Consider the following 22,123-nt stretch of genomic DNA (forward strand, 5'->3'; position numbering starts at 1 on the left):
GTCAGGTATATCTTTTCTTGACCAGTCCCCGAAGGCAGGACTATAATGAAATAACCCGAAAATTACCCGTTGAAAAGTGATCTCCTTCGTTAAATTATTGCAAACATGGATTATAATTATTTCGATGACTTTTAGAATTTTCATTATGTGTAATTGTTTTTGTCTTCAACAAAAAAAAAAAATTGTTTTTGTTTTTGCAACACTGCAATTGTTATTATCAATCTATCCTGGGGCCTTAATAATAAATATGGGAACTGGGAGAAGCCAAAAAATAAATAACTTTTTACAACAACCTGTTACAAAGGTAAAATAAATGGTTCAGGAAGTCCTGCTACAGCATCATGTCATGGGGCAAAAAACATACAATAAAAAACGTTAGACAAACAAATTTTCGCGCTATGAAGAAGGCATGTCCATAGATAAAATAAGGATAAAGTATGAACGTTAGAAATCTATCCTTCTTTATTTATCTATGGAAACGTCGAAAAGGGGAAAATGGCCTTCCGTGATTTCAATTCATAAGTACTTTTATCATTAGCTGAAACTTACAACTAAAAAAATAATATGTGCAAAGACTTACCTTCTTTTCAAAGATATTGTTCTCACTTCCTCAGGCGGTTCGTCATCTCCATCGTCATAATCATACGACAAAAAGTTTGAAGTGTTCAAAGACGACTGCGTATCCATTGTAATTGTTGTCTCCGGGACATCTACTGGTTCCATTTCAGTCTTTTCTGTGGTTGTATCGCCAGCGTCAACCATTTCACTACTCATATTTGTTTCACTTTTCTTCTGCTCCTCTTTTAACAAATTCTGTAGTAACACTCCTACGGAACCAAGTATTCTGTTACTATTTTTCTTATTCTTTCTCCTAGGCTTCGTTGGTTTATCATCCAACTTAATGTTCTCTACTTTGGTTTGAACTTCTATTACTGTTGGCATCTCTTGGGAGTTTCCCTCACTGTTCTCACATTCAATTTCAAGAGGTTTTTCTTCAACTTTTTCTGTCACTTCAGGTACACTTACCACACTGATTGTGGGAAGATCAGCTTGTGTTTGCCTCTCTTTTACATTGTGACTTTCAATATAGTTTGCATAGTGTAAAGCATATTGATCTCCGAAATGTTTCTTCCACAAAAGTTGCCAATATTGCTCAGTGTCCAATTCTTCAGACGGTGCCTGATCTAGATTTTCATCTATATTAGCAATCCTAGTTTGATCATTAGACTGATCATCAGAAGTGGAAGATGACATGCTATAGTCATCTGTAGGTGTTGATTCTGATGTCACATGACTTGAAGTCACATCATAGCTAGAAAGAGTGATTTTTGTAACATTTGTCATAGAATCTGTGAGAATTGTTCTAGGGCTCAATATCCTGTCATGTTCAGAACATGACCTTTTTCGAGCCAATGGCAACCATGTATCATCCTTATTATCAGAACTAGTTTTATCTGAAGCATTTTGTGATTTATTACTCTTTTTATATGGATTAACTTTGGAGTCATAAGAGAATTTTCGTTCTCTCATACTCTCATCAACATCTTCTGTTTTTTCGTTGGCATCACTGTTTTCAATGTTGTATATTTGATCAGCTGAGTGTTGTTTCGGAATACTATTGTCGTCCAAAACAAGTTCGTTGTTATCGCCTAAATATGCAGGATTTATGTAGTCACTGTACTTTTTGATCCATGATGCCCAAATGAGTCGTTCTCCATTGATTGCCCAGAATTTTTCCCATGTGTCTTCTGATAAGTAATTTTCATCGAAATCAGCAAGGTTTGGTGCTGGTAAATCTTGATCCATTTGCTCTAATCTGTCATTGTTTGTGTAGTCTGAGTGATAGTCTTGATACGTGAGATCGGCTCCACTGTCGCTAGGCTGTAAAGCGTGAGAGGCCGTGCCATGCATCTGAGCCGGATCATGTTCATCAGTGGAACAATAATTGTCAGTGTGAGATGCACTGCAATAGCAACTAGCACCTTCATCTTTCTGAAATTGCATAAAAATAATTTATTTGCATTTATTCTACTCAGTGTCCCACAAACTATTAGGGGGCGTCCATTAATTACGTGAGATGTTTAGGGGGGGGAGCGGGGCTGGAAAATCGCCAAATTTGTCTCACGTAATTAATGGACGCCCCCTTATGGAAGGTAGCTTGACCCAGAGGTTATTCTAATTTTTCAAGAGTAGCTCAGATATAATGAACATGGACATCTAGTAATTAAAAACAAAAGTGTCTAATCTCCAAGTCTATCATTATTTTAAAAAGTTTTTTAGTCTGACCAAACAATCACCTACAATTTTATTATTATTTATTTATTAGTACAAAAAAGATGCAAATAAACCAAAATTTAATTAAAGGAGTAAACTTAAGAAAACTATAGAATTTCAACCAAATAAATAAATGTGCATTAAATATTTTTTCATACTTTTTAGAGGTAGGTCAGAGGTCAAGGTACCTTCCATAGCACTTTGATTCACCCATTCTGGGACAACCTGTATGTAATGTTAAAAAAAAATTAACTTACATTAAATGTAAGTAATTTTTTTTTGTTGGACACCACTGAATACATCAGATATTTAAAACCTACCTTACAGTAGGCAGTCAATGTTTCACAACACTGGGAAACCACAGCATATTTTGAAAATTATATATTTTTATTATATTATTAGTAAAAATTGTAAACCTATCCTGTAAAAGTATTTATCTATTACTTTTACAGTATGCAACCTTTCAAAACTTGTTTAACCCTAGAGTAGTCGCGCCTTTCCGTGAAACGTGAGTGCTCGCGTATGAGCATTTTGCCGCCCAAACTTAAAGTCCGGTTGTGGGTCAAATAACAGTTTAAAAATATGAAAATCAGTTAAAAATGATAGAATAAAGCATACACTATTAGAAAATAACGTTTATTAAAGATTTGTGGTTAAAATTTAAAGAAAAAAATAATAAAATAAAATCTTAGAAACACTATTGTTTTTACCTACATACATCATCAAATATTAAACTTACTAGCGCACTTAAAGGTTTTCCTTACATATGACATGTGCTTCAACAAAACAGGCCTGTCACATGTGCATTTAATGTGCGTTGCACAGTAAATTTGCACAACTATTGCACCCTTGGCACATCATCTACAGATTCTGCCGCTGATTGTTCTATAACAGTATTGTAATGACTATGTTTACTTTCTTTATAACTTAAGTAAACATTTTCCACTAATTTTAGTGCACCAGCTTCTTCGAAATCCGACATCTTCCTTGTTTTTTAATTTTTTGTATTTTACGTGAATTTTACTGAAAACGACATGAAATAAATTAAGCACTAATAGTAATGAGGATCATTTCGATTTTTAGCTGTGAATGCAGATTTATAGGGCTAAGAAATCCTTAATACACAGTGCAAAAATTTTTGTTCTACGACAAAAATTGACGAAGTTATGGCCAAATTACTAAAAAAGTTCACTGACCGCCCGGCGCGGGGACGATGACGTCATTATATCCGATCCGAACGCTGCCGGCGTACTGCGTGGATAGAAAATATTTTTTTCTAGCCAAATTATCAGTTTTAGAGAAAAACTTGTAATGACATTTATTCATCTGAATAAAGTAAGCTATCGATAGGTAATTTTTAAAAATGGAAATTGTGAAAAATAACGCAAAAAATCCATACGCTCATACGATTCAATGGCACGCAGAGACGCGATTGGGGTCTCCGCGGTGGTATATTTGGCGATTTATTCAAATAAAGTGTACATAAGTGTTGTTAGAGTCATATCTTCTTCCAAGTAAAATATAAAAATGTATAAGTATTAATTTATTTACTTCTAACAATAAGGTATANTATTTTTCACAATTTTTATTTTTAAAAATTACTGGTCGATAGGTTACTTTATTTTGAAGAATAAATGTTATTAAAAGTTTTTTTCTAAAACTGATAGTTTAGCCGGAAAAAAATATTTTCCATCCCATTAGTACGCCGGCTGCGCTCGATTCGGATATAATGACGTCACGCGGCCTTGCGTACGTTGACTTTTAGCGGCAAAAACGGCCTATGTTTATTACTTAATATCTTCGTAAGTAATGGTCCGATTTGGATAATTCAAAAAGATATATCTTTCTTATGTCTTAAAGATTAACGTAGATACTAGTTTTATTGAATTTTCTACAACAGTACTGATCCTCATTATCAATGTTATGACGTCATTAATGTCAAAACAACATTATACGCAATGAAAACTAATAATCTTCCAACTACACTAAAAACCAGACACACAAATTTTACTTACGTCAGTAGTCGCGCAGTGAGCAATTTGCCGCAAAACGTGACATACGTTCAACAATCGTTCTCTATTGCGGTCACCTGCGCACTAAATTTCTTCTAATTTCTAATACATAGAGGTGAAGTATGGGGAGGCAGCTACTGAAACGCTTGAGTTTAACAAACGCATCGTGTAGAAAATAACTCGATTTTTTTGCAGAGGGCGGCAAAATGCTCATAGCGCGAGCACTCTAGGGTTAAAAAATATAATTAACAACATTTTTTGCTAGGTACTAGCAATTTGAGTTAATTCTTAAACATACTACAGTATCTACTACTTTCTTTGAGGGTTTCACTTGCATTTCCTTAGTGTAAACCAGTACTAATCAATAAGTAAACAAAAAAACAACCTCAATTTCTTACCTCACATCTATTGGTTTTGTAAGAGGTGTCCACAGAAAAGTGAACATGAGACTGGTCCTCCCATTCTTGGGACTGGGAGTCACGCAGAACCTCCACATCACTCTCGCTATCCTCCTCTTTCTCTTTATCAACATAATATGTTTTCACAGCATCCCTACACAGAAAAAATAATAAACACCATGCTTTTCTTGAACCATGTTCACTGTCTCAAGTTTTCATGTTTTTCTGACACATAACTCTGATTAAGCTTACCTGATGAATGTCCTGCTGCATAAACAATAAAAATATTTATCATCATCGAGTTCTTCATCACTCTCATCATCAGAACTGACCCTGAAATGAAATTCTGCAAGTGGTTCCCATCTATGATAACGATCGTAATATTCAGACATCATGAGGAACTAGGAATTACAACTGAACGTGTGGAATAAAAATATAGTAAAACTGTAACTTTTTCAGCTGAATTAAAACATAATTTTAGAGATTTGCAAAAAATCGAAGATTCAACTTTGCTGGGCGAGTTGATATTAGCGTTCCGTTATGCATAACACTTGAAACACGATCACGTTAAAAAACTTTGTTAGGACGATTTTTTCTGAGTGTAAAGAAACGTATTATAAAACTTTATTGAAAAAATTATCAAAATGCTATATAAATCAACCGATTTATTGTTTAATTCGATTTTTCTTTTTGAATAAAGTTCATTCTCTTTTTCTTTCCCTTTTAAAATTATTTCCATGAATAGTTGAGAGAAATATGTTTTTTTATTTTCCTACTTTAGCTATTTCGGACCGAAATTAATTTGTCAAACTTGACGTCTAAAAACATGTGTTTGTGACGGGTTGTTTGCGAATTTGTGGTGTGCACGTTTATTTCAGTTTATTTCCTATTTCTACAAGTAATTAAGAATACCCTTGTTTATAGTAGTCTTCACGATTTCACGTAAAAATGGGCAAGAAAAATAAAGATTCCCTTGGCCGAGCGCTTATCAAAGACCGGTTTTCCAAGAATCGACATCGAAAACATGTGGAAGACAACACAATGGTAATGTTTTATCAATAAACCCATCAATCCTCACATTTACCATACAGCAGTATTCTGAAATTGCCTATAAATAAGCATTAAATGCTCTAGAGAGCATCTTTCAAAATCGTTTGTTCTTGTAATTCTGATCAATAACAAACCAACCCCTAACATCAAAAATCTAATAAGAAAAATTATCCTGTACATATTTATCTTTCATTAAATCATTGTTATAATTAATAAATTAATATTAAACAAACTCTTTTCCTACTATTTTTTTTTCAATTTCAGCTTCATACTACAGAAGTAAATGACGGCTATGACTGGGGTCGCCTCAACCTTCAATCTGTCACTGCAGAGTCTTCCCTCCAAGAGTTCCTGTCAACCGCAGAACTCGCACAAAGAGAGTTTACCGCTGAGAAGATGAACTTGAAATACGTCAAATCTGTGCCCAGTGCGGTGGAACCAGTGACTTCTCAGCCTAATTTTGACGAACCACTAACTGTACCAAGGAGGTATGTTTAACTTCACATAACATTGCTGATGGAGCTAACTATACTGTGTTAATCTAGAAAACATTTGAAGTTGTACACTTACCTGGGTTGCATCATTTTACTTCAACTATAACATTCGTCAACACTCTTATAGTTACGGTTCAAGGTGACACAACTCAGCCTTAAACTATAAAGAAATCTAGTCTAAAATGGCACACCGCTTAATAAGAATTATGTGGTATTGCTGTATTATTGACAACAATATTTAGCTATCTATTTTATTCTACTTATAAATAAGTCTCATATTGTGTATTTTATATCCAGACCACCATGGACTCCAGGAATATCAGCTGAGCAACAGATAGAACGTGAGAGAGAATCGTTCCTTGACTGGCGTCGCCACCTAAATGATTTACAAGCTAAGCTGGGCGCAGCATTGACTCCATATGAACGGAATATTGAATTCTGGAAACAATTGTGGAGGACTTTAGAGAAAGCAGACATTGTTTTGATCCTTTTAGATGCTAGGAATCCATTACTGTTCAGGTGATTAATTTATTTTAGACACATCATAGAGAAGAATTATTGTATCTGAAATCTAGTTTCATGTATTTACTGATTGAGTGTAATAATACTGTTTCAACATTGTATCATATTTTTTATTATGTTTTCAGGTGTAAAGATTTAGAGCAATATGCTATAGAGCAAAAGTGCAAATTCATCTTATTATTGAACAAGGCTGATTTGACAGCTGAATACGAACGGAAGTGTTGGGCTGAATATTTCAATAAAGAAGTGAGTCGTCTAGTTTCAAAACCCGCTAAAACGCTCCTGCAACGAATTTCTGTTTATATCTCTAAATGACGTTACTGCAATTTTCTCATCATACTGTTCAATCATTTTCGATCAAAATTCACTAAAAGACTACTAAACTAGCACTTAAAATTTGGTTTGTGTTACAAACTCCGCTAAAACGCCGTCCGTTTCTTTCAAAACCCTCTAAAAGTTGATTGACCAATGGCAGCACGGTATTTTGGTCACGTGACTGCGAAATCAGTATGGAGATTTTTTCATAACATGCTTAAGGTTGCTGCGGTTTTTTATTGTTTTTGATCCAAAATAATGGAAGATTTGTCTCAGTTCGTGGAAAAATGTAACCCTAAAGACGCAAGAAAGAAACCATGTAATGAAATAGCCTGGAAACGCACCAAGGATCGCCAGAAACGGAAAGAGAAATTTGTTAAAAAACTACTTTTGAAACAGCTTTGATGGTGTTATGCAAAATTAACCATTTAGCTGTCGTTGGTTATTGTTACTATTAAGTGTTGGTGATCACTACTGGGATTATAGAAACTTCACTAGCTCAATGCCTTTAGACGAATTTAATTATAAAGGTATGTTACTTTTTACCCGAGTGCAGGAGGGTAATGTGTTTCGAGAGTAGGTAGGTATGTATGTGTGTAATGTGTATGTTTATATCCCTGTACAGTCAGTCAGTGAAGTAAATAAATAAATATCGTGGGATGTTTTTTTTTATGTGACAGGAGGCAAACGAGCAGATGGATCACCTGATGTCCAGATGTCTAGGAATAAATATTATGTTATAAAAAGGCAAAGACGAGATTGAGAAAATAATTTATAAAAGTTTCTTATTTACATGCTGTAATTTAATTGTTTTTTTTTTTAATAACCCGATAAAACTTGATTAATCTAATAACCTAACCAATAAGTGCAATAGCTTTGAATATTATAGAATGGACAAATTATACGGACAATTATTTATTTTATCATTTTTTGGGTTATTTAATATTAGACTTTATTGTAGAACGCCATTCATGCATTAAAATTTGTTCTTATCAAATCCCGCTAAAATACAACATGTCCGTTTCAAATCCCATTAAAACGGAATGTTCGTAACAAAGTACGCCAAAATGAAAATAGTTTTCATTATAATTCAAATTATATTTAATTTAAAGGTGAATAGGAATTACTGTTAGTTTTGCAAGATGACAATAATAATTCGTATCATATATTTTTTTGCCTAAGGCCAAAGCTATATGGATAAGCGGTTTTTTTCAATTTCTCGAAATCTTATCAAAATCGTTTTAGCGGGATTTGAAACTAGACGCCTCAAGTATGTATTTTCCATAATCTGAACCTTCTTTTTTCTTAAAAACTGAATTAAATTACTGTTGAAATTCTCTTACCAAATATGATTATACTGCATGCTTTAATAGTGTTAAAAAGTATCTTCTAAAAGTTTTTTATTGTGAATACAAATCTATTATTTCTTTACTAAATGAACTCTTTATCTTCCAGAACATCACTATTGCATTCTTCTCTGCAGCTAAGCACACAAATGAACGTAAAATATCCGAAGCCAGTGATAGTTCTTCCAAAAAAAGTCAAACATATGAAATAGATGGCTCAGACACAGAGTCAGCTGACTCTATAAATGGTATAACCCAGAGTGATTTAGAAGAAGAAGCTCTAAACAGCACAGAAGAAGACATAAAGTTGTTTAAAAGACAACTCGGAGAACTGGACACAGCAGTCTCAAATACATCAGACAGATTAGACAAAATACAAGAGGTGTTGGACAAAGTCGTTGAAAACTTACGATTAGGCAAACCAATTGACTCCTACCCTAGTAATAAAGAACCTAAAATTGTTGATGAAACCCCTGACTCTTCAAAAGAAAGAGAAACAGTGAAAAATTCATATGAAATTTTTGACAGAGATATGCTGTTAGAAATGTTGAAGAACCAGAATGTGGGAGCTCTTAAGAATCCGCCTAGACTGTCAGTGGGGATGATTGGATACCCCAATGTGGGGAAATCTAGTACTGTCAATGTTTTGATGAAGACGAAGAAGGTAGGTTTTGTTATAAAAAGTTAAAAATAGATTTTTCATGATCATTTTATGATGGTGTTGTTTGATGTTGAAATCTTGTCTTATGTATGAATTCCTTTTTAAATGCAATATAATTAGTCTGGTATTGATAAAATATGTTTGCCTGTAGTATTAAGGCCTATTCAAACCTGAGCGATATTCGCTGCCGCTGTGGGTAGAGGTACATACCGCGCGGGTTTCGCTCAGGTATTTAGTATCAAGTACCGCGGCTAGAGCGTTTTCTCTGCCGCAGACGGTAGCGAATACCGCTTAGGTCTGAATAGGCCTCTATAGCTCACGAGATAGCAGAATGAACCTATCTAGTAAGGGCCTTGCCACACTGGCGGATTGCAAGCGTTTAGGCGACCGCGGCGTGCCCGCCGTGCCGCCGCGCTCCGCTTGCAATCCGCCAGTGTGGCAAGGCCCTAAGTCTTTCTCGAAATATATCAGACGTTTAGTCTCCACTACAGGAGGTTTCCCTCTCTTATTTTTCAAAAGCAGAATTGAGATTTTGTCCTACACTCCCCACACTGGCCAGATGGGTTGGGTAGGCCTGATGTTCGCACATTTCTCCCTAATTCGCCAAATCAAATCAAATCAAATCAAATCAAAAACATTTATTTCTTAGAAAGTGGTAACATAACAAGATATTAAATAATTAAATATTCGCCCCCTCTCGATATCCAACGGGGGGTTACAATTTGATTTTCCTGGTACCACAAATTAAATAAATAAATCAATATTCTTATTTTCCTACAGGTGAGCGTCAGTGCCATGCCGGGACACACCAGACACATCCAGTCTTTGATCCTGGATGAAGACATCGAGTTGCTGGACTGTCCTGGCCTCGTGTTGCCCGCGTATGCCGTCGCTCCCGACCTGATGCTGACTGCCGTGCTTTCTATAGATCAGGTAAAACCAGATCAGATTTTCTAAACTAACATGTATTATTTTTAATTTCTCACATTTGTATGATCTTTAATTGTCATCCAGTGGGCACTTTTATTTGATAAAAACTTCAAGCTTTTAGAGCTAAAACACAAGATGCGTTGCGTATGGCAAAGATTTCGCCATATCGCGTGCCTGCCACAGATATTACGTAGAGACGACGCAGTGACACCGCGGCCTTAACACATCGTACGCCTTGTTTCTTACACAGTTTTTTAAGAACCCATAAACATTAGTAATGAATGGGCGCGTTTTATTTATGTGACCTCACGTTCAGCTAATTCCACTCAAGGTTTTTCGATCCTCGTCGACCGATGTGCTATTGTGGTGAATCTACTCCAGGTTACTAGGAAAGAAATAATAATAAACCAAAAATTTGTATCTTCTTAGATGCGGTCCCATGACGCGGCTATGGCCCGTCTCTGCCAGTTAGTGAGCAGACACACCTTCGAGCAGAAGTATGGACTACTGTTACCTCAAGCCACTGACACTCTGGACTACAAACAAATACTTACTGCGCATGCTTGTGAGTACTACAAGTATCCTAAATTGAACCCCAAAATTCAGCCCTTGCGTGCCGATCCAGTATCGCTTACGAGCTATAAGAGTGAAATTCGCTTGCAATAGATTTCGGTATGGATCCTTATGGAACGGCGCTCAACTCTGAGGAGAGCTGAATTACACCTTATTGTTGACGACAAAGGGTATATATTTTTTAAACCTTGGCGAAAAAATCCTTTTGTGCGAAATACTATTCTTCTATTCAATCTAGTACCCATAGTACAAGCTTTGCTTAGTTTGGAACTAGAGGCGAAGTGTAAAATGTCCAAGGATATTTATTATTATTGATTAAATATCAAAGAAAAATCTTTGAGCAGATAAATGACACATTTTTTTACCAACAATATTTATAAAATTCCCAGACAACCGAGGCTTCATGACCGCCGCGGGCCAGCCGGACCAATCGCGGTCCGCTCGTCTACTTCTCAAGGACGCCGCCAATGGACGCCTCCGCTGGGCCGAGCTACCGCCGGGATGCGAACCCGAACCCTTAGACCAGATGATTGAGGACAAGCGGTCTGAGAAGAGGAAGCCTACGCCTAGAGAAGCTAGGATGGTTGAGGTCAGTTTAGAGGCTATTTAGTGTAGTTAGGTTCTAAAACATGTCACTAGAGGGCGCCTCCGCTGGGCTGAGCTACCGCCGGGATGCGAACCCGAGCCCTTAGACCAGATGATTGAGGACAAGCGGTCTGAGAAGAGGAAGCCTACGCCTAGAGAAGCTAGGATGGTTGAGGTCAGTTTAGAGGCTATTTAGTGTAGTTAGGTTCTAAAACATGTCACTAGAGGGCGCCTCCGCTGGGCCGAGCTACCGCCGGGATGCGAACCCGAGCCCTTAGACCAGATGATTGAGGACAAGCGGTCTGAGAAGAGGAAGCCTACGCCTAGAGAAGCTAGGATGGTTGAGGTAAGTTTAGTAGCCATTAAAATAGCCCCTAAAATAGCCACTAAATAGCCATTTAGTTCCTAGAATATGCCTCTAGAAGGCGCCTCCACTAGCTACCGCCGGGATGCGAACCCGAGCCCTTGCACCAGATGATTGAGGACAAGCGGTCTGAGAAGAGGAAGCCTACGCCTAGAGAAGCTAGGATGGTTGAGGTGAGTTTAGACACTATTTATGGCAGTTAGTTTCTAAAATATGCCACTAGAGGGCGCTACCGAAAAGCAAAATTACCTCTCTGATGAGTCCCAGCACCCTTAGACCAGATGATTAGGACAATAGATCTGAGAAGATTAAAACGCTTAGAGAAGCTAGAATTGTTGAGGTGAGTTTAGTTGCTATAGTTTCTAGAAAGGGCGCTTCCGCTGGGCTGAGCTACCGCCGGGCTGCGAACCCGAGCCCTTAGACCAGATGATTGAGGACAAGCGGTCTGAGAAGAGGAAGCCTACGCCTAGAGAAGCTAGGATGGTTGAGGTAAGTTTAGACACTATTTATGGCAGTTAGTTTCTAAAAGACGCCACTAGAGGGCGCCTCTGCTGAGCAAAGCTACCGCCGGGATGCGAACCCGAGCCTTTGGACCAGGTGATTGAGGACAAGAGGTCTGAGAAGAGGAAGCCTACGCTTAGAGAAACTAGGATGGTTGAGGTCAGTTTAGTTATTAGTTAATTCTAGAAAGAAAATACCACTAGAGTGCCGCGCCCTTGGTCCAGATGATTGAGGACAAGAAGTTTGAGAAAAGGCAACATATGCCTAAAGAAGCTAGACTGACCTCAATCAGTCGGTTTAGTGACTACTTAGTGCAGTTAGTTACCAAAAAATGCCACTAGAGGGTGTCTTCCCTGGATAGGACAATTATTCGGTTGTGAACCCGCCCATATCTAACGATCGTCTCTGATTTTATCTCAAATCAAGGATACATAATGCTTAATTTATTATAGAATATACAATTAACTGTCTATGTTTAATTTTTTTTATGCTAGACAAGGCAGGTATTTGACCACAATCGCACCTGTTTGTTTTGTATTTTCTTTTCCATCTAAAAATATGCGCCATTTTCCTCAAAGTTCTAATTTCGTTGTGCAATATATCTATCCGATCAAAATAACTGTTTGGATTGTGGTGACACCAAGCCAATCCAAGCCGCCTACGTCCAACAAAACAACGGACCCGCAAACGGACGAATGTCGTTTGTCATCCATCCCGAGGGAATCGTTGAATCCCGTGTGAGTGGGCGATAACAACAGAATATAAATACGTTGATATAAAAAGTTGGCTTGTATGTGCTTTCTAAACAAATTTAAGATACATATAAAAATACCCTTATGTCCAAAGGGTACTACAAGGTTCGAGACTATATTGATGACAAGGATGCGAGGTCAGTTCAGTCTGCACATATTTGATGTACTTAAATTTGACTATTCTTACCGTTAGATAATTCCTGGCAATAAGTGGTGACTGAGTTTGTTCCGGCGTTTCTTCTCAGCACTTGCCATATGTTTGTCTCGAAGCGCTGGTAGGGCCCAAAAGATAAGGAGACATGTAAAGTGCAGTTGCCACGAATAGTGATTTAGCCGAATACCGAATACCGAATATTCGGCAACGCTGTCGGCCGAAGCGCCGAATATTCGGCGGCCGAATATTCGGCACAAAGTACATGCTAGTCGAGCGCGTAAATAATGATACGACAGGTTGCGACCTGTCTCCACCGCGCGCGGGCGGTGTGAAGCTATTTGACTGTTTCATTCAATTGCGGGTAAATCACGTCACGGCACCACAGAATAAGTAATAGTACAGGTACAGAAGGATTACTCCGCAAGACGATTTAAATAAATGCGAGTCTTGCTACGACGCGATACAGTGGAATTCAGCTCGCACAGCACTACGTACCTACAATTTTATTCACCTACAAGTTTTGTCTCTTTCTATCGCGTGCCTCTGAACTCTTCTTACGCTGTTAGGGTTGCTGTCTAGTGAAAAAATAATTAATCTACTTATTTGTAATGAGGTACGTATGTAGGTAAGTAAAAATAACATTTCAAATATACGTAATTAGGATTAAAAAAACTTGTTCTATTACAATGTCTTCATTCATACCTACCTATTTTAACATAAGACAGATAAATTAAACATACTATTACAGAAAAATAAAGAATCCTATACTATCCTAAGAATTTTATTATTGATTACCTACATGGCCAACATACCTTTCAGCATCTTTGGGAAGCGAAAAAAAAAGATAAATCCGGTAATTTCTCTTCGAATTTAAACACCCGAACGCCGCACAATATTTCTTTCTCTTTATGTCCATTTTTAAATAATACTTCGATCATAGAATTATAATCATACTAAAACGCAAGCCAGCGTCCTGACGGGCGAGCGCGTGACACTCGACTGATATAATACCCGCCGGCGGGGCGCTTCGCTGTAGGTAATTATCGGATGTACCGCGCGGAGTGAGCCAGGCCTGACGGCACGCATTGTCAGATTAATATAAATTACAAATTTAACAAAACGTTACGATTTTGCTGAAAAGTTTGTTCGTTAGTTCTTTTTCAATTGTTTGTTCATTAAAATGTCACCAATTAATAAAAAATCGGCCATATGGGAATATTATGAGATTTGTAGTGAAAATAATAGACTGGCCAATTGTTTGCTGTGTAGTAGCAAGATTTCAAGAGGTGGAGAAGGAAAGAAAGCAAGTAAGTAAAACTTGAATTAATTTAATAACTCGTTCACACGATATCTATGTCATTGACGATTCGTCAATAACACGATACGTCATGACGATTGGCCGTTTACATTGCGTGCGGAATCGTTATGTTTTATGATTCGTCAATATCTGACCATTTTCTGAATCTTGTTTTGACGTTTCTCATCACAAAAAAAAACAGTACCTATTCGAGTTTTCAACCGACTTCAAAAAAGGAGGAGGTTCTCAATTCGACCCGTATGTTTTTTTTTTCTATGTTTGTTACGCGATAACTCCGCCAATTATGAACCGATTTGAACAAATCTTTTTTCGGCGTATAGGTAATACCTCAATGGTGGTCCCATTTAAATTTAATAATAGAAAAAACAACCCCCAAGGGTGGAAAATTGGGGATGAACTTTTTTATACGCAATATCTCCGCCGATTATAAATCAATTTGAACGATTATTTTTTTGTTGAATAGGTATTATCAAAAGGGTGGTTTCATGCGAATTTGATGAAAATATTTCACCCCCAAGGGTGGAAAATTGGGGATGAACTTTTTTATACGCAATATTTTTAATTTTAAGTTTTTTTTGTGTTCACGCATTTGAAGTCGGTTTTATTTTTTTTTAAAGTTAATTTGACAAAACGTGATTTGAGACCTGCCCGTCATTTTTCACGATTTGTTATTGTAGGAATGAACTATTGAATGATTTGTAGGAATGAAATATGAATTAAAAACTTTAAAAAGCATTACCGCCGTTAAAAAAAGTTGTAATACGTTAGGGAAATTTAAATTTAAAGGCAGACAAGGGAAATAAAATAAGTGTATAAATCGTTATTAGTGAATAAATAAATAAATAATTAATCTTCAAGTAAAGTTTCGTTTTTTTTAGTGGATAGAAAATGTTAGTGCATAACTTAGCTAGCTACTTGTAATTAATTTTAGTTCTTTTTTATTTTCAGCTACAACTTCTTTAAAAAACCATCTTAAATCCAAACATGCAGAACAGTACGCTACTTTAACTGATGTACCCTCGACAAGTGGCAGCGGCAGCAATAAGGGCGGTACTTCTACTTCCACCGATTGCAAGATACCTGAAGTACCTGGAACGTCCAGATCAAGAGACCGTCAGCTAACCCTAAAAGAAACATCTGAAAGGAAATTGCTATGGGACATTAATGATCCGAAATCAATAAAATATCACTACTTGATAGGTGAAATGATTGCTTTAGACAACGAACCATTATCACTTGTTGAACGGGTCGGATTTCAGAGGCTTATGGCAACCGCTGTGCCCCATTATAGAGTACCTGGTCGAACGTACATGACCGAGAAAGTTGTTCCTGATATATACAACAGAATTTGGTCTAAAATAGAAGCCAGTATTTCGCAGGCAACAGCATTATCAGTGACATCTGATATATGGACATGTCAGCATAATAACGAGAGCTTTTTGAGCTTCACTGCACACTGGATATCTCCAGAGTTCAATCTGGAACATGGCGTTTTAGCTATGAATCCGTTTCTTAGCTCACATTCTGGTACCAATATTGCAAAAGAACTTAATGCTATTACAGAAATATGGAATATTCCTAAAAGCAAGATCCATTTACTTGTCCACGATAGTGGGGCTAATATGATAAAAGGTGTGCGAGATGCAGGATACGATTCAGGCAGGTGCTTTATTCATTCATTGCAACGAGCTATAGAGGAATCGCTTAAATCTCAACCTGAAGTACTACAGATGGTGGCTGCTGCTAGACGAATTGTTACCCATTTTAACCATTCAGGTTTAGCAGAGCAGAAACTTAAATCCATTCAACAAGAACTTAACTTGCCTAACCACCAACTAGTGCAAGATGTCAGCACACGGTGGAATTCTACATATTATTTAATGGAGCGATTATTGGAACAAAAGCGAGCTGTTTCCTTGTACATAACAGATCATGAAACATTAAATAATCTAACACATGCTCAATGGGAATTAATGGAACAATGTATCAAACTTCTCAAACCATTCGAAGAGATTACAAAAATAACCAGCTCAGGTATCTCCTGCATCTCTGAAGTGATTCCACATGCAGTTACTTTATTAAAATATCTAGGAAAAGCAGAGACGGCTGACAGAGTACCAAATTTAGTGACAATGAGATCTTCACTACAAGCCGAGCTTGAAAAGCGATTTAGTTTTGATGAAAACAACAAATATCTGGTCGCTACTTTTCTTGATCCACGCTTCAAAACAAGTTTCCTAGGTTTGGTTCAAGCAGAAAGAGCAAGACAAAAAATTCTTCTAGAAGCTCTGAAACTAAGCTGTAATGATGAGTCTAGTAGTACCGATGACGATTCTTCTCCACGTCGTAAGAGAAGAAACTTGAACGAAAATGATAAGTCATTTGAAATACACGACAGTTTCTGGAACTGCTTTGAGGAAGTCGCTAAAGATAATATGCGAAATAGTAATGATGAGGAGAACGTGGAGAAGAATACTGTGGCAAATGAGATGGATTTTTATTTGAAATCAAATCGACTAGATCGGAAAGCTGATCCTTACAAGTGGTGGTCAGCTAATGAAAAACAATACCCAAACCTCTCGAAATTTGCTAAAGTTTATCTTTCTTCTCCCGGGAGTAGCGTGTATAGTGAGAGGTTGTTTTCTGAAGCTGGTATTGGTATGATGAAAAGCGTAATCGTTTGCTACCGTCAAATGCTGAAAAGCTTGTTTTTATCCATCACAACTTACCGCTGATTAATTTTACTTACTAAAGTATTGTAATTTGATAATAAAGACAAATGTTGATTAATATGATGTATCTTTTTTTTCCATGATTTGGTATTCGGTATTCGGCCGAATAGTACCTATTATTCGGCCGAATACCGAATACCAAACAAAGTGGCCGAATAGGCCGAATACCGAATAGTAGCCGAATATTCGTGGCATGTCTAATGTAAAGTGCCCCATAAGGGCTACCTTTTCTTTTTTTATTATTTTCTATTGACGTTCATAAGTGCCACTTGTGTTCTAAACTGAATAAATATTTTTGATTTTGATTTTGATTTGATTTTAAGGCTCACGTGGTCATTCTATGTAGGATTCCGTATAGATTTCAAAAAAAGAAGTTATCTGTGGTAAAGACCAATGGATTAAACTATCATTATGTTGTTAATCCATACAGGTTGTATAGGATCAGTTAGCATGTTTAAACTCTGAGTTCTGCACTCAGGAAGATTTGATGAGTGCTACTGACAACGCCACTCTTGTGGCGGAGTTCTGGGCTGACACTGTGTAAGTTTGTTGTCGACACGAAAAGAAGAAGAATTCTGAGTTAAGCTATTGTAAGCCTCCAGTTTCTTCCATTTGATTTAATCGAATTTCACTGTTGATAGACGTGTAACATCTATCTGTGCAGGGAATCGCATACGTAGTTTTAGGGCTCCTTTTGTTGACTACTCAACTAAAAAGGGTAAAATAATGTTAACGGTAACGTACAAAATAAGGCCATTTTAAGTATAAAAAATGCAGAAAAGAGAAAACAAATGCTTATTAGATAGAACATGGATAATATTGGACCAATCTACAGGATGCGGAATCCTAAATATAATAAAGTAACGACGTTCGTGGTGTTCTGGCATCAATGGAAAATTTTATTCGTGTCTGTGGGTTTCCGACGGCTGTTATGTGACATCGATGCGGTCAGACAACATGTCATGTTAGTTCACCTCCTGTATGCGGTTGTTTATGTTTAATAAATATATATTCTTGGAGGGCAGAAGACATCACGCTAAAATTGGTGACTTAGTTAACCTCTGGCTTTCACCGTGGCTTGATAAAAAAATCTAAGATTAGTGAAAGTGTACCACAGGATACTTGAAATATACATCCAGTATACGTAATCGCTTCAGCAATCAACTAGACATAAGCCTTCTCCAAGGAATAATTGTGGCATGCCCCATATCTCCCTTTTTTCATCCTGCCGCTACCTGCTATCTTCCTATGATCGGTGGCGACATGGCATTGTAAAAAATGTTATAAATACTTACCTTAATGTCAACATTAAAAAAAAAGTTAATATTTGTTACAGGGCTGGCTGAACAAATCGGCTGAGATCGACAATACATTCTTCGCCATGCAGAAAAGTTCCGCACATGTCAAGGGAAAACCTATCTTAGGGTGAGTTGTACTTACGTTGTCCGCACCAGCCCAAAGTGGAGCGTAGGGTAAAGGATTTGCCACCATGGATGCGGTCTGCGATCAAGTAAAAGCAGCCCTCATAATGTATGATTACTTTGACCGCTCAAGGTCACCCAAAGGGCGATGGAGCGGGCTATGCTCGGAGTTTCCCTGCGTGATCGAATCAGAAATGAGGAGATCCGCAGGAGAACCAAAGTAACCGACATAGCTCGCAGAATTGCTAAAATCAAGTGGCAGTGGGCGGGTCACATAGCTCGTAGAGACGATGGCCGTTGGGGCAGGAAAGTTCTCGAGTGGCGATCACGGGCTGGAAGACGTAGCGTGGGCAGGCCTCCTACTAGGTGGACCGACGATCTGGTAAAGGTCGCGGGAAGAGCCTAGATGCGGGCAGCGCAGGACCGTTCATTGTGGAAAACCTTGGGGGAGGCCTTTGTCCAGCAGTGGACGTCATTTGGCTGAAACGAAACGAAACTTTGACCGCAAACCGCATACAGTGTGACTAATCCTTAAAGGTCGCCCAAATGCTACCTAAAACCCGGTCTAGACTTGTGTTCAGTATACTCCCGACTTGTTAAATTCGCTAGACCGAAGTGCCGCCAACATAATCTTGATCTACACTACATGAAAGGGACAAGATCCCAAAGTGGATCCTTCGGTCAATCCTTGATTAAGACCAGCGCTGCACATAGTTTTACAGAGTAAATAATTTTTATAAAGATAAATTGTTTACTTATTCTATATTATTTCGAATCAAGCCTAGTTTATCCAGCAGTTATCGAAAGAGTTAGTATGTTCCATTTCGTTTTAAAATATCGCCCTAAATCGGACGCTAACGTTGTATCAACGGAAATCGGCAGTAATACGTGTAAAAATAAATTCAGCTGGAATGCGCGTATCTTCGTAAGCTAGCCACCATTACACTTCACTGAATGTTAACTGAAGAAAATATAAAAATAAGTGGGATCATTTTGAACGCTGCTATAAAAACATTTTCGGCTAAAACAAACACCGTTAAAGACCGTTTCGTCTACAAAACATATCAAAAGCAATAATTACTGAAATTACAAAAAAAAGTCTTTTTTTATGTGTTTATCGCATGCGTGAGTTAAAAAAGTGCATACGAAAATATCGTTCGTAACGAGCTAAGATGAAAGACTGAGAGTATATTATCAATTGGAGTTTAACCCTAAATAGCGGCGACGGAACGGTGCGCCTGGCAGCACGCCAACGGTTAATTTATAAAGTCCCAACTTCTTTATGAGCTGGAGGGTTAACGATCGTGAAAATTGCCGGGAGACCGTATTATAACGTGCATGTGGATTATAGATTTATATGATAGTTTCTTGCATCTAATGGAAAATTCTGAGGATTATCTTTAATTTACAATGTTAGTACAGTTGCAAGATTGTTGTGACTTGCGACGCTCTTACTTATAGTTGGCACGATTTTTTTTCACGAAGCCCTTGGCCTACATATAGATGCAGACCGAAGGTAGAAGCGAGCTTCACCCGGAATCCTCAACCATAGTGGATGTCATTTTTAACCGACTACAAAAGAAAAACATATGATCCCAGGTTTTTTATATAACAGGACTTATTATTTAAATGGGATCACCATTTAAATTGTATCATTAGTTCAGTTATTTTTTTTTACTCAAAAAGGTAACCCTTACCTCAGATTTTTGAGCTGGTAAAATACATTATGCCTGAAAAACGCACTTAATCCAAACTATTTTTACTCCTTTTGAAAGAAACTAAGTACTTTATAATTTAGTAAAAATAACATTAAAAAAGCGCTGGACGTAAGCCGCTACCAATCGATCAACATGGAAAGCATTGGGGGAGGCCTATGTTCAGCAGTGGACGTCCTATGGCTGAAATGATGATGATGATGATGAACATTAAAATTGAACCTTATACCTTTCTAATAAGATCCCTTCTTCCAGCGTTGTCGGAGCGCAGCCGGCTGGAGCGCAAATGAGCAAACCCTGGAAACACGAGAAAAAACACGCAAACAAGAACAAAAGGGAAAAACTTAGGAGAGTCTACCATCATTTGGACGAACATTAAATTAACATGTGCAATATTAAGTGAACTTTATTATACGTAATATAAGGTTCTGTTTTATTTGTAAAGTTGGATCTTGATCCCATAGGGAAAAATTGAGCTATGTAACAGCATTTTACAAAGAAGTTTACTAATATTATAGGACCCTATATTTGTACCAGTGAATTTGAATCGCCTACGTATTTTTGTGTATTGTAATTTTTGGATGGTATTACAGTATGTGATATAAAACTAAACGTGTGTATATCTTTGTTAGCGCATTTATTCTATTGTGAGTCTGTGAGATAGAATTTAAGGTTTTTAAAGGTGACTTCAATAAAAGTCTATGAGATACAGTAATTGTCTTTTTTGCAAACATTTTTTACAATTCCCCTAGCTTCTCTGGCAGAGTCCAGGGGCCGTAGTATGAAGATACTGTAATTGTCTTTTTTTTGCAAACATTTTTTATAATTCCCCTACTACTCGGACAGAGTCCAGGGGGCGTAGTGTGAGTTTACGTCAAACGCATTCGATGTCGATTGCGTAAAAAAGTCACATTCTATGTATGACGGATTGGTGCAGTCCTGTTGTCCCCCCTGGTTGGCCCCCCTGGGGGAGCCAAGAGGATTTCGAAATCCTGTTGTCGGTGCAGTCCTGTTGTCCCCCCTGGTTGGCCCCCCTGGGGGAGCCAACAGGATTTCGAAATCCTGTTGTCCCCCCTGGCTAGGGGAGACAACAGGACTTGATTTTGTCCAGCGCCCCTAGCGGTAACTTTCAAGAACTAAAATTTTCATACATTTTATAACGCGCTCATTTGATGTAAACTTACTCAGGCCTCAGAGTTCTTTAGTAGAATGCAAAATAGTTATGTATGTAATTAGAAGACTTTTTAACTGTGTGTGTCTTTAAATTGACCTACTGTTTGTTGTTTTTTTTAAGGATATCATTTCAAAATTAAAATAACATTCAGAGACATTTCCTTCTTTTTACACTAGCCACACTGGTATTAATTTGTTGATTTGATTTTTTTCTACAAAAACTACACAATCTCAAATAGTAGTGTGAGAACAAAAATTTTAAAATAACATTTTGTTAGGACTGCTACATCTAAAACCACTTCGATCAGTCATCGTAGTCTCAAAATCACTGGCGGGCGGTTCTTAATATTTTTTCGGCCGATACCATCAATCTGATTTATGCATAACGCGTAGTTACACAAATACGCCGGGAATTCTTATGGCGCAATGTTGGCCTGAATCCCCTGATTTATCGCCCAACGCTAATTTAAGACAAGTGGTCGATTTTACGCCGAAAGTCGTAATCGACAGGCCGTAAGTTCACTTGTATTTAATGTTATTATTATAGCTGTAAACGCAGTCATAATGCGGCTAATGTATGGTCGCCACCACGCCCGATAATCACTGCTAAATTATATTAACAAATCCGCAATAATTCCTAGAAAACTAGAATCACCTCACACTATACGTGTCCGCCCATGTCGCGTGGCACAAAATTATGGCCACTTCAGTCTGTCCCAAACCTACCTAATAGTTGTGTGTGTTGAATTTGATACCATACCCCAGTAATCCCTTCTCCTCCTCCTACTAGGTGTACCGACGATCTGGTAAAGGTCGCGGGAAGAGCCTGGATG

The 22,123-nt window shown here is 37.6% G+C and overlaps 2 protein-coding genes across 2 annotated transcripts; one reads left to right on the forward strand and one right to left on the reverse strand.

Moving 5' to 3' along the window:
• Nucleotides 1-550: 550 nt before the first annotated feature.
• Tgs1 (Trimethylguanosine synthase 1) lies at nt 551-5,230 on the reverse strand. Its single transcript, XM_028307709.1, has 3 exons — nt 4,937-5,230; nt 4,685-4,838; nt 551-1,992 (listed from the first exon to the last, which is right to left on the reverse strand). Exons 1-3 carry the CDS (start codon nt 5,077-5,079, stop codon nt 577-579), a joined length of 1,713 nt encoding a protein of 570 aa, XP_028163510.1. The 5' UTR covers nt 5,080-5,230; the 3' UTR covers nt 551-576.
• A 280-nt stretch (nt 5,231-5,510) lies between these two features.
• Ns3 (nucleostemin 3) lies at nt 5,511-20,828 on the forward strand. The gene is made up of 10 exons (XM_028307695.1): nt 5,511-5,728; nt 5,999-6,222; nt 6,526-6,747; nt 6,876-6,996; nt 8,521-9,075; nt 9,853-10,005; nt 10,432-10,567; nt 10,965-11,164; nt 18,318-18,406; nt 20,373-20,828. The coding sequence occupies exons 1-10, from the start codon at nt 5,633-5,635 to the stop codon at nt 20,494-20,496; spliced, it is 1,920 nt and encodes a 639-aa protein (XP_028163496.1). The 5' UTR covers nt 5,511-5,632; the 3' UTR covers nt 20,497-20,828.
• Nucleotides 20,829-22,123: the final 1,295 nt, after the last annotated feature.

The sequence above is a fragment of the Ostrinia furnacalis genome, unplaced genomic scaffold (genome assembly GCF_004193835.3).
Source record: "Ostrinia furnacalis isolate ACB-3 unplaced genomic scaffold, ASM419383v2 OfSCF2311, whole genome shotgun sequence".
In the NCBI taxonomy this organism is placed as follows: domain Eukaryota; kingdom Metazoa; phylum Arthropoda; class Insecta; order Lepidoptera; family Crambidae; genus Ostrinia; species Ostrinia furnacalis.

Excerpts from the sequence above, each read along its gene's own strand:
- Tgs1 (XM_028307709.1), bottom strand. The coding sequence starts at position 5,079 with ATGATGTCTGAATATTACGATCGTTATCATAGATGGGAACCACTTGCA. Across the intron at positions 4,839-4,936 it reads TGCAGCAGGACATTCATCAG|GGATGCTGTGAAAACATATT; the intron begins GTAAGCTTAATC and ends TTTTCTGTGTAG. Across the intron at positions 1,993-4,684 it reads ACAAAACCAATAGATGTGAG|AAAGATGAAGGTGCTAGTTG; the intron begins GTAAGAAATTGA and ends ATGCAATTTCAG.
- Ns3 (XM_028307695.1), top strand. The coding sequence starts at position 5,633 with ATGGGCAAGAAAAATAAAGATTCCCTTGGCCGAGCGCTTATCAAAGAC. Across the intron at positions 6,997-8,520 it reads CTGAATATTTCAATAAAGAA|AACATCACTATTGCATTCTT; the intron begins GTGAGTCGTCTA and ends TTTATCTTCCAG. Across the intron at positions 9,076-9,852 it reads TTTTGATGAAGACGAAGAAG|GTGAGCGTCAGTGCCATGCC; the intron begins GTAGGTTTTGTT and ends ATTTTCCTACAG.